The 12,491-nt window shown below is 52.2% G+C and overlaps 4 protein-coding genes across 4 annotated transcripts; 3 read left to right on the top strand and 1 right to left on the bottom strand.

Annotated features, from left to right (window-relative positions):
- Nucleotides 1-889: 889 nt before the first annotated feature.
- On the top strand, nt 890-1,876 carry Z517_08039 (uncharacterized protein; the record flags this gene model as incomplete). The annotated part of the gene is made up of 1 exon (XM_013426560.1): nt 890-1,876. The coding sequence occupies one exon, from the start codon at nt 890-892 to the stop codon at nt 1,874-1,876; it is 987 nt and encodes a 328-aa protein (XP_013282014.1).
- Nucleotides 1,877-3,450: 1,574 nt separating this feature from the next.
- Nucleotides 3,451-4,017, bottom strand: Z517_08038 (uncharacterized protein; the record flags this gene model as incomplete). The annotated part of the gene is made up of 1 exon (XM_013426559.1): nt 3,451-4,017. The coding sequence occupies one exon, from the start codon at nt 4,015-4,017 to the stop codon at nt 3,451-3,453; it is 567 nt and encodes a 188-aa protein (XP_013282013.1).
- A 1,270-nt stretch (nt 4,018-5,287) lies between these two features.
- On the top strand, nt 5,288-7,447 carry Z517_08037 (uncharacterized protein; the record flags this gene model as incomplete). Its single annotated transcript, XM_013426558.1, has 1 exon — nt 5,288-7,447. One exon carries the CDS (start codon nt 5,288-5,290, stop codon nt 7,445-7,447), a length of 2,160 nt encoding a protein of 719 aa, XP_013282012.1.
- A 1,814-nt stretch (nt 7,448-9,261) lies between these two features.
- Z517_08036 (uncharacterized protein) lies at nt 9,262-11,763 on the top strand (the record flags this gene model as incomplete). Its single annotated transcript, XM_013426557.1, has 3 exons — nt 9,262-9,372; nt 9,445-10,488; nt 10,540-11,763. The coding sequence occupies 3 exons, from the start codon at nt 9,262-9,264 to the stop codon at nt 11,761-11,763; spliced, it is 2,379 nt and encodes a 792-aa protein (XP_013282011.1).
- Nucleotides 11,764-12,491: the final 728 nt, after the last annotated feature.

Genomic DNA, 12,491 nt, shown 5'->3' with positions numbered 1-12,491 from the left:
ATCCTTTTACGCGGCGAAAATTCCCTGCGACCCATCTGTACAATACGAAGATACGGGATGTATGCATTTCGTCTTGGACCCTGTTCAGCCGTGGGGCGGCTGAATAGAGGGAGAATGTGTTTAATGTAACAGCAGATAGGACTGGGTATCCCAACCCGGGCACGGAGCATGGCTGGGCTGAGGAGGTACCTGCAAGTACGATGAACGGAGCATAGAGCAGATGACAGTTAGATCTCCAATCAAGGTTTCTCAACTCCATCCACCAGGATTTGTGATATTTTGGATGCTTCCACCACTAACTGCGGACAAAGATACAACGCATGTGACCTGCCAGCTGAAGTCACCTGCGGATTTGCCAAAAGAGGAAAGACGAACTACGATGCCAAGGCCAAAAGTGTCTGGCTGCGCTGCCAATTCGTCAGCGACTCCCGCTCCTGTTTGTCAGCAGGACCCCGCCAACCCGCTCCACCCTCTACCATTGCCTGCGTCCCCTCGTCCTGATTGTCAACCCAACCGACGACCAGCAAATATACCGTCACTATCGCGTATTCCGGAGACAACGTCTTTGACACTGTGACTCTGTGACTCGACATATACCTCGGACGAGTTTTGGCCTCGACTTCTATCAGTGATTGTCTCTGACGTCGGAAGGCGAACCATTTGCAACTTCGGCGCGCATTCCAGAAACTGAAAATCCCTCTTATCGATTAGTGAACCCAGAACAAAGGAGTCATTCGGTCGAATTGGAAATCAGACCTTCACCTGGCTCCCGTCAGCCTTGTTTGAGCCTCGGTGCTGTCTCTCATTATCTCTCGATCACCTGGGCGGTACCTCTTTGTCACTCTCGCGAACCTCAGGCTCGCTCCAAACTATTTGGATACCAACGACAATGTCACCGCGGCAGCTGGCCACAAGCACTACCTACACCCTCGCCCACACCGCCCAGTGCAAGCTGAAACTCGCTGCAAACCGTCCTGACCGGAACTTGCGATTTGTCCTTGGCCATGCCTTCACACTGGACAATCTTATGGTGCGGATAGTCGAGATAGAGAATCAGAATGCCAAATCCATTTTTCAGGAAGGGAAGCCGCCGAGCGACCATGGAGGGGAACACTATGACTGCACGGCATCACAGCCAATGGTCCCGGAACCTGACCCTCATTACGACTGCACAGCGGCGAAGCCAGCATCGCCAGAGCCCGAGGCGAGGGGTCGCAGGATTAGTTTTCACGACAACAACGCCCGACCGTCCAGCACAGCAGGTGTGGCATCTAGCAACCGGGCCAGTGGCACTCCTTCACCGGCGCGCAAGCGATCTCCGCCACCTACCTTCGCGCAGCACAAGTATCTCGATGAAGAGCAGGACGACGATGACACGTCCTCGGACGACTACGACGACCCCGAATCGTACCACTATGACTGTACCGCGGCTGTCCCGGAGACAGAGCCAGAAAAGCCGGCGTCGAAACATAGACCGGTGCACGACGCATATTCAGACGAGGAAGACGCAGCACTCGAGCTCGCCGACGATGAACTCGACGACGAAATGAACGACTTGTCCCTGACGCGCTTCGCTTCCGCCACGGCACACCCGCCACGGATGGTCCGCTCCGACTCCTCGTCCGACGAAGAGGATGAGGCCAAGGTGGAGCCAGTGACGCCGCCTCAGTTGCCGGCCGACGTCGATGTCAGAGAGATCATGGGCGGCGAGCAGGACCGCGAATTGACAGAGCTGTACGAGAGCGTGAGAGGTTGCGCCTGTCACGGGAAGAGGGAGGATCCCGAACTCGGGGCCCGCCCGCAAGGTATATGGGACGTGCCTGTGGAGAAAACGGGAGGAAAGCACTTGGCCGTGGTGGCAGTGGCCGCTGCATAGCAGCTCCACGTACCATGCGCCATGTGTGTGAAGAGGGAGCAATCGATGACAAAACGGCCGGGATGTGTCGAACATGATTCTTTTTTTTTAAACAAAAAAATAGGTGAGAAAGAAGGAAACGGATGGACGAGGTAATCGAATGTGCAATGTGCAATGCAGTGCCCCCAGTACCACCAGTATGGATGATTATGATCACGGAGAGTGAGTACATACGTACAATCACACTAGGTAGCAGTAGTCAGAGTCAGAGTCAAGCTCAGGATGATGCGCTTTTCGATCTACAGCCAACGAGCCAGCGAGCCAGCAAGCCAGTCTGCCAGTCAATCACCTTTCCATGCAGATACAACTTGTATTAGCAATTAATAGCAAAGTCGAAAATGCACTTTGGTTTTATACAAGTAGGACGGTATTCCCCCTCCCCTCTAATTATTTGTCTGTCGTTCGTGTTCGTGATCTTGATTGGCACCATGGTATAGATACACTCGGTATCCGGAGTACATTCATTCATTCATTCGGTTTTTTCTGGACGAGGTAAAAGGAGATGGAACTATCGAGTACGTATTTTGTCAGTACTTTTGAGCTCACCCTTGCCATGTGGGTAAATTGCCTGGCTGAATTTATTTAATGTATCCTAGGGACGTCGATGAGGCTTTTCAACAGTACATACATACATACGAGGTACATAGCCCTCTTTCCCAATCTCGGCCCTGGCTTATTTTCCATTTTCATCCCCGAGTCCGTTTGTCGGTTGTGATTGTGCGCGCAAGAACATTCTGATAACCTCCTTCTTGCAGAACCGAATTGAAATTCTCTTTCCCTGTCCCGCTCGCGGTTTGTTTTTCATGTGTCCCTTCTCATCGTCTCTGTTTTGGTGGTCTGTCCCATGCCTAGCACTGGATTCCCTGTATTTACCCCCTCTGTGCGCCCACTGACTTCGTCTTGTCCCATCCGTATCCACATATCCCCAAGACCGTTCTTCGCTTCCATTCGTTGCTTCAAGTCTCCCAGCGCTACGCGGATCCAATTCCGTTGACCAATGATCCAAGAGCACAGTACGTTGGGTAGGAGGCTCAAGCAGAGGCTGGACCTCGACCCCAATTCCAACCATACAACATCTTGCGATATTGTCAATACCCTTGTCATCCTTGCTCGTCCCTGAGCCTTGTCTTGTCCACTATGTGTCTGGACCCCTTCGGCTTTGATTTGGGCATACATTGTCCAGCATCGCGATTGTATAGCCACGAACAATAGACATCATCAGGGACACCGAGACGCGAGGTAGCAGCCCGTCAGCCGAAATGCAAACTAGGCGATGTGCCTGGAGAAGCAGTCCAGCGACGTGTTGTGGAATTCTGCGGTGTTCCGCTGATGCTGTGGCCATGTCTTAATTTCCTAGCCACATAGCCACTTATCGCGCGAGAAGCAGGAGGATGGCAGTAGCAAAAACAAAACTTTGCTATCATATGTCGCGGCCGGAAATAAATTGAATTCACCATCGAATGGACGACCCCGACACTGTCGTGGTGTCGTATTGAGGGGAAAAGCCCGGGTATCGCGTTCCGCCTTCAACTGGTCTAGCTAGACTTGTTCTTCCTCCTCCTCGTGCTCTGAGCAGGGGTTTTGTTCATCTGCGTAGGCGTGACGGGAGGAGCTTCTTCAAGGGCCAACCTGACCGACTTCTTGACCTTGCTCTTCGCTCGCTTGGGTCCTCCCATGCCGACACCCAGGAGAAAGCATATTCTCGTCGCTGCCCCGCAATAGACAAATAGGTAATTCCCATACGCCATGGCATTCCAGTTCGCGACATCGTAGTATGACTTGACTCCAAGCGGGAAACAGCTGTACAAGTGACCAAAGTCCGCGATAAGAAGGCCTATCAATAATGTACGCCAGACTTTCAGGTCGGTTGTTGCGCGCAAGACAAAGGCTTCATTGATGGCAAATGCGACATACAGATTGCCGAGTTGTCGAAGTACGACATGGGTGGCCGTGGGCAGACCAAGAACCCCAGGAGCGGAGGCAACGTCAGTCATCTCGAGATAGGCCCATGGTAGTAGCCAGGCATAGTATGCTCCGGCCAGTGTTGCAACAGGTTCGATCCATAGGAAAAAGATGATATATGGCAAAGGAATGGTCCCCATTGTTGCTGTTGCGGTTGTGTCGCGTGTGACGTTTCGTCTCAAGTGCCAGCGAAACTGCTGAAGAGGTCCCTGGTCAAAGAACGGTCACACGAGAAATGACTCAAGGTAGAGATATCTCCTCCGAATATAGCCAGGCGTTCTTGTAAGATGAAGATGGCCAGGGATTGTCCTTCTCTTCTTTGATATCCTAAGTCGTCCAGGATACGAGTCGAGATGTCATTGACGATCGAAATGCAAAGCATGATTAGTGGGCGAGAAGCTCTCCACAGATGAAAAAGCTGGATCGCCAACTCGCCGTGCAGCAGCATGGCACCCTCGGCAGCGGCACCAGGCGGAGTCTGCTGGCGAGACGAACCACGGGGACGAGTGAGGAGAGGAGACGAGGGGAGGCTGGTGGATAGCGGAAAAGATTGCAAGTAAGCGCTCAAGACCCATGTGTGTGATGGAACTCCAAGAAATTTCATCGGTTCCAGGGTTGAAACACCGGTGTGAGATCAGAGGTTGCTGAAGTTGGGGCTGAAGGCTGACCTGCACCAGCTGCTCCAGGCGGTCCAGGGGGCAATCCAGTCACCTACGAGGAGAGCTTGCTGAGCCTGCTGCAGTGCACAGGTGCCGCTAAGCTATCTAGGTACGTTTCCGGGGGCAACGTGATGGCCCAATGGTGGCCGGATTGTGCCCTGCATGGAACGGTTCGGCAGGGGTACGGGGCTCACTCACCCTGCTTCGCATTCGCCGGGTCTGTCTGTCATTGTTGCGCATCCTATTGACCGAATCCATCACCCGGAGTTTGCTCCACAGTCCTTAGAAAACCCCCAAGCCCTTGAAAAATTATCCACTCGTCCAACCAAAAACACTGTGAAGCCATCACTCTCTCCCCCAGACCATTGTCAAGATGGATCAACAAAAATTAAAATCTGTTACCTGTGCTTTGTGTCTTTCGGCCAGCCATTCCACTCACTGACCATATCCACGCTCTTTCTTCCTTGTACTTCATACCCAACACTCACTGCTATTTCTAGTCTCGTTCCATATGACTGCTTCATGTGTCTGCCGTCAGCAGAGAGCTTTACCGTTCAGTCTGTCCTCGTTCGCTCCTTTCGCCACCGTCCTCAACACCAGAATATATGAGATCGCTCGCTCACTTCCGACCAACCTGTAATACTATCAACGAGGAATATTCCTTCATCTCTGGCAGCATATACCACCCTCACTTTTGGGCAGGCGCCTCCGCAGAGTTTGTTGCTTCCCACCTTCCAGTTTGACCGCCGCCATGCCCTACCATGGGCCTTCCGCTTCGATAGCTCCTCAGCGCAGGACGTCTCTCTTCATTCCAAGTCGACCGAAAACGGCTTATGAGGGCTCAACAGGGGTTGAGGAATCTCTCCGAAGGCCTGCCACTCGGAGGTCTTTCATGATGACCTCGGCCGCCCACGATGTGCTAGATTGGGGTTCTTTCAATCGGAACCAAGAGGAAGCAGGTGAAGGAAACAATGGCCCTGAGTTTATCGATCCGTTTGCAAAGTTCTCTGGAGAACACCATATTCTCGAGCCCTCACGGCCGCGACGATACTCGACTTTTACTCAGTCCGTTAAGCACAGCATCTCCGAGATCCGTTCTCTCACGAGACGAATGTCGCTTACAGTTCGGGGGAGGAGTTCTAAGCAAAAGGAGGAAGTGGCAGAGAACAAGGGACCACAAGTGTTGCCACTGAAGCCAGGCGTGGGCATGATGGATCTGGTCGAGGCCATTCCCACAAGACCAAGGTCTCGTGGACGCTTGTTGCGAAACCCTAGTGCTCGGAGGAGACCCTCTCTACCATTACTGAACCTCTACACTTCTCCTGAGCTTCAAGCAGACCTGGAAAACCCAATATCTGTGCGATTCCGAGGACCTCCCGTTCTGTCGGATCTAGTGCACGGAGGCGCAGAAGCTCGTGCTTCGGCTGCAGCTCAGAACGAGTTGTTCCATGCCACGAGGACGCCCCCTCTACCACCCTATGAGCCTCCTGAGTCAGAACTCAAAAAGCCTGAGCACGACGCAGAAAGTGGGATTGGTATTGTGTTGGATAGCCGCGCCCGACGCGGGTCGTCGCCGGCAAATGTCCATGTCATTTGCAGAGACCCTGCCTCTGTTCTTGCGACAGAGTTGGTGGAATCGATCCTCTCATTCCTTGACGTGGAGTCGCTTGTCCAGGCTTCACTTGTTTCCCACAAATGGCACGACCTTTGTCAGTCACAAGCTGTCTGGAGGGAAGTCTTTCTGCGAGAGTATGGGCCCAAAAACGACTTGCCAGGTGCTGGCGTGCGTCTTGCCGGAATCGGTAAAAACAAGCCCGGGCAAGATTACAGGAAGCTCCTCGAGGTACGGACTCTGATTGACAAGCGGTGGCGCAACGGAGAAGCCGCCGCAATCTATTTGAACGGCCATAAAGACAGTGTTTATTGCGCGCAATTCGATGAACAGAAGATCATCACCGGGTCGCGCGATAACACAATTCGTGTGTGGGATGCCCATACCTACCAGTGTATCCGCAAATTGGGGCCTCCAAACAATCCCCGAGAACGACAGTCGGTCCAGAGCCCCCCAGCGGAACCAGAAGGGGTGGTTCCGTTCTTCAAAGCCTACGTTTCATCACCAGCGCCACCCTCACCGGAGATTCCCATGTACCACCAGGCATCGGTGCTATGCCTGCAGTACGACGACGAGATCCTTGTGACAGGGTCTTCGGATTTCTCCTGCCTAGTGTGGTCGATCAAGGAGGACTATAAACCGATGTTCCGACTGATCGGCCACCACGCTGGGGTCCTTGATGTTTGTATTGACAAGGAGCGGATTGTGACTTGCTCCAAGGACACTACGATCAAAATCTGGGAGCGTTCGACTGGTAAACTGGTCAAAACGCTTCTCGGACATCGTGGGCCTGTCAATGCAGTCCAAGTCCGAGGGAATCTTTTGGCTAGCGCTAGCGGCGACGGCATGTCCAAGTTGTGGCGTCTGGAAGACGGGGTCTGCATCAAGGAGTTCCAGTCTAAAGATCGAGGCCTTGCTTGCGTAGAATTCTCAGAGAATGGTCGAACGATCTTTGCGGGCGGCAATGACCGGGTCATCTACGAGTACGACACACTCACTGGCCAACGGATCCGCGAGATGAAAGGGCACAAAGATCTGGTGCGGTCGCTCCATCTCGACTCGGCCAACTCGCGCATCATCAGCGGCAGCTACGACCATTCGATCAAGGTGTGGGATGCAGAGAAGGGTGAGTCGGCCGAGGACGGCGGGCTCAAGATCAATTTTGAGGGGTGGTCGTCAAGTTGGATACTGGCGGCCAAGAGCGATTACCGCAAGATTGTCTGCACGAGCCAAGATGCACGGGTGGTTATCATTGACTTTGGGTACGGCATTGACGGAGTTGAATTGGTCGAGGCATGATTCCAAATTGGCGTAGGTTCAAATTTGACACGACATAATCCGCATCGGTTTCATCATATAACGACGTTCATGACTCGGGAGACGGGACATTGCTGCGAGTTTTGAAAAGCAACATTACCGGGTCTATTTTGATATGGGGGGGGGAGGGGGTTCAAAAGCAGTTTCTTGTGCCTTTTTGAGCAGCAAGGTGTTGGCGGAGAATATGCAGAAGAGAATGATGGACAGGGGCTCCGAGACATTTCCTAGTTGGATGGATCATCCTTTTTTTTTCATGTTCATTTGTGTTTTGTATTTTGTTATGCGCCGTTTGTGGTGCTCGGGAAGGCTGACAGCGGAGATGCGAAGTTTCAGGGGCACCACGGGGTGGGCCCTAATGCAGGGAGAGATGCGGAAAAGGGAGGAAGGTGTCTCAAGAATGCAAGATTGGAATGGACAGCGAGTAATGCATAGTCTAGAAGAAGAAGAAGAAGGATAGAGGGAGACGGTCAAAGATTGAGGTATGTCTATAAGTAGTGGTTCTGACTACAATCAATGACCCAAGTTGTATTTTGTGCTTGTGCCAATGAGGAATGAATGACACATGACTTCGATATACAGTAACTAACGAGGTATGAGATACGGTATTGATTATTACAGCGGCAATGGCGGGTAAGATCAAGATCGTGGCAACAAGAAGGACGTCATTGTGTTTACGCGGATGCAGAGCTGGGGCCAATCGGCAAGGCGCGTTAAGCGAATCTGGTTCCCTTGTTATGCGTTATGCGACATTCTTCGATAAGGGAACAGAAACAGGATAGTGGCTGAGAGGAGGAATATTGTCCTCGGGATGGAAGAGAAAAAGGAGAGACAGAGACACCGAAGGATTATCCAAATGGCCCAGCAGGAGAGAATGAAAATACTCTAAAACAAGACATTGTCACCCTGCATATTCCCACACCCTGGCGCTTTTGATTGTTTACCCATCCGGAAAAAGCGATGACTGACTTGCTTAAGGCTACCCAAGAGCGTGGGAGCCATGTGCCTTTGCTAGCTCTTGGCCCTGGAAGTCCCCTAAAGTCGTAAATAGAGGGAGCTAATGGGTGCCTATGGAAGGTAAGTGACCAAGGAAATATTTCTTAGTTAAAGAAAAATCGCTGTCTAGGCACCTAGTTAAGTAGTGATGATGATTAGGCACTGCTAAAGGGAACCCAAAAATCCTCTCAAGAATGACAAAGTGACTGGGTGGTAGTGACAGGCTCTTCCCTCTATTATCCCACGACCAAACAAATTAAAAAAAGAGAGACCCCACGACTCAAACGCGTTGTGATACGGCACGATATTACGCGATTCACTGGGTCGTGACCAGTCACGCTCTGGCCTTGACTGTGCGCTCTTTTGCCGGAAGCCAGTCAAACCAAGCCGTCTATTTTCTCATCCCTCTTTTCGCCCTACCTACAAACTTCTCGCAACACTAACAGGGTAACAAAACACCTTAAACACCCTGCACCGATCGGAACCTGCGCTTGTCCTCTATCAAGCCACTGAAGTCCTCCTCCTCCATCCACGCCACACTGCCTTGCGCATTCATTGTCCACTTGTCCCATCCACACCAACAATCTATCATTATCCTCTCAGGCTGGGATTCCATTCCATGCCTCACTCGCCGAGTCGCTTCCGCCAAAATCCCTGCGTCAGAACCAAAACAACGATTGACGTCGCAAAGTCCAACTAGCGCACCTGCGCCCTCTACCCTTGTAAACTCCCAGTATCTGTTGCTGCTAGGCGCTTTGCTTCCTGCGAACCTCTGCGCCGTGACCCGGTAGACGTGGACGAATATGCCGCCATCGAAGAGGAAAGCACGCCGCAAACCCGCCGACCTTGCAGAGTCCTCGGAGCTCGATCTTCCAGACTCATCGCCGTCGCGTACTTCGGCAAAGAAGCGCAAGGTACTTTTGCTTTCCCCGCGCCTTTTCCCACTTAAAGAGCGACGCAGAAGCTAACATGATTGCAAAAAACAGGTGCACAACTCTCGTACTGCGCCTGCCAGAAGGAAGTCCGTTACTCCCGATCCTGAACCTGAACTCACACATGCGCTGGACTCAGGCGACGACACGGAAGAAATCTCACAAAGCGACCTTATCGACTCGGTAGTCTCCTACCTTCAAGTTTCCAAAGAACCCATTGTCGCCAGAACCGAGTATTCCAACGACAAAGTTCAGAGCAATAGTCCGCAGAAGGTGTCGGCATATGCGAAGATTGCCGGTCGAGATTGGACATACTTTGTGCGCGAACAATCCATCAACTTTGGCAGGCCGCCAGATGACCGGCCCAACTTGAACGGCGCTTCGAGTCCCATCGCCGACCTGAAGGACGTCTTACCAGTTCATATCGACCTCGGTCCGAGCAAGATTGTTTCGCGACACCATGCTTCGATCTACTATGACGCGGATTATCCGGTGGATGAAGGTGGCTGGCATGTCCGAGTTAACGGTCGAAACGGAGTTCGGGTCAATAACGTCCTCGTCAAAAAGGGCTCGAGGAAACAGATCAAGTCGGGCGACATCCTGGAGATTGCCGGCACGCAAATGATGTTTGTCACTCCGGGTGACAAGGTTGAGATTGACCCTTACTTTATTGAACGTGCCAAAGCGTTGGCCGCCGGCGAGGAAGTCAGTCCTGCTCAACCCCAGCCTGAGACCGCGAGATACGAGTCTTCGGCGGGACCGGGTCAAAATTTCCCATCGCTGGCTCCAGCACCTCCCGATTTCAAACGCGAAGCGACACCGCCCGCCCAGATTGCCGATGGCAAGTCTCAGCGAGGCGTCTTCGACAGTAAAATGCCCATGTCGCCCATGTATGGTCGGGGAATGATGATGGAAAGCACCCAAGAGATCGACTACAGTCGGGACAGTGCAAAGGACCTCAAGCCGCCCTTCAGTTACGCGACGATGATTGCCCAGGCCATTTTCTCGAGCGAAGAGGAGAAGTTGACCTTGAGCAACATCTATTCCTTCATTGCTGACAAGTATGCCTTCTATCGCCACTCCAACAGTGGCTGGCAGGTATGTCTTTGCGCCTCAATTGTTCACTTCCTTGGATACTAACATGAGTAGAATTCTATCCGACACAATCTTTCACTGAATAAAGCATTTCAAAAGGTTCCTCGACGGACAGACGAGCCTGGAAAGGGGATGAAATGGCAGATTGCCCCAGAATTTCGTCAAGAGTACTGGAAGAAACAAGCCCGCCGTGGAGGCTCGGCTCCGTCGTCGCCCGCTTCTGGCAAAGAAGTCAATCCCAACTTCCGGGGGCCTAATGGTCAGAACCTTGGTTATGATACTAGTATGGTTAGCCAGTTCTCTGCACGCGATCTGTCCGACCGAGCTGGGCCTGCTTCTGCTAAGCTGAGTCTCCCGTTTCCTCCCTTCAACCCAAGGCAACAACCATACCCCCCGAGCCCCAGCCTGGCGCCACCTGTCTCGCATCCCGCAGAGGCTATTACACCTCAAAGGCGAAGAACGGATACACAGAACACCCTTCCGGATATCGACCTCGAAGAATCGCCTTTGCGACATGGCCATGCAGCAGCAACACCACAGCTGGGGAAAAACCTGCCCATGTATACGCTTCCGTCGTCTGTTCCGCCTCCCCATCGTTCACCGACAAATCCCACACTGTCATCCTCCTACCTGGATACCCCTTTCCATCCTTCTCAACATAGCATAATTACGCCTGCGCCATTGCGACAGAACCCTCGATTAGCTCCTCCAAGTACTCTGGTTGCTCCTAGCAAGTTCATGCCAGAGTCCTCGCCTGCGGGGCCTCAAGGGCTCTTCTGGAAGGGTATCATGGGTGCAACCCCTGGTCAACCGCTGCCTGACATGTCACCTGTGAAGGATGAAGACCAGCGAGCCAATGGAATTGACAGAAGTGTAATGAGTTCGAGCCCGCCGCCTATGGATGCCAGCATGGGCAGTCCAAGCAAACCCGCCAGAGGTAGTCAGGCTCCTAACAGCTCAAGTTCAGCCAAGAAGAGGGATGACAGTCCTGCAAACTCGCAGACCTTGAACGGGACGGCATCTGACGACAACGGTAGATTCGCACGCAGTTTCTCAAGCAACGGGAATATAGCGAGTGGAGTGAATGATCAGCTGGGACCCAGCAGGTTCGGTACACATCTTTCGGCGAACAATGCGGATACGACTTCAAATCACGATGCTGACGACGAGGATGGTGACGGCGGATTCGACTTGGCCAAGGGATTTGCACCCATTGCAAGTGGGAGCTTCCATTCGCAAAGAAGTGGTAGCCTTGGGGTTGCCAGAGCTGGATCATGAGCTGCCACGCCCAAGATTGATGAGTTACAGTTTCTGTTGATGTGTCTCGGGTGGAGGCATTGTCCAATGGGGCAGGAGTCTACTGAATATGTACGACTAAGAACAACGGGGGATCATGTGCTATGCCTTTATGGGACATGTTTGATGTTCAAATGGATGCTACGGGCGGACTTTGATGGGGTTGTGAACATAATGGGCTGGGCAATGCACTGGTTGGGATTTTGTTTTGGAGAGTAAAATGCATGCATGGGAGTCTAGAGATGACATGAAGGGTATCATGACGCTTATTTTGATGCATCACAAGGATGAGGTGATGGTCGATTGCCCTAAATCAGGCCAAATTGGAATAGTTGTTTGTACCATCAAGACAGACATGACTTTTCTATCTCGAGCCGAACGGAATCTCGCATAACTTTTTCGCCTTCTGCGCACATACGTAATTCCCTTTCAACCTAGGCACGTTGTTAATTAGGTGTTAGTTTATTTCACAGTCTGCGCGTGGGCTTGTTGAGTTTCCGGACGTTTCAGTGAGAAGAAGGCTTTACCACTTTCCTTTGGCCTCACGAAGGAGACGGTGATTTAATCGGTGGTGGTGGTGTGGTGGTTCAGGTCTTCACTTGGTTGAAAGCCTCACCTCTCCAGAGCCTCACCAACGCCTCTTTTCTACTCACTCTCAGCCTTGTCCTCCTCGTTCGTTCATTCATTCTTGCGACTCGCGATTTGTAATT

The sequence above is a fragment of the Fonsecaea pedrosoi genome, assembly GCF_000835455.1.
Source record: "Fonsecaea pedrosoi CBS 271.37 unplaced genomic scaffold supercont1.5, whole genome shotgun sequence".
Lineage (NCBI taxonomy): Eukaryota > Fungi > Ascomycota > Eurotiomycetes > Chaetothyriales > Herpotrichiellaceae > Fonsecaea > Fonsecaea pedrosoi.
The sequence above is the reverse complement of the archived record's forward strand: the minus strand, read 5'-3'. Positions and strand labels throughout refer to the sequence as shown.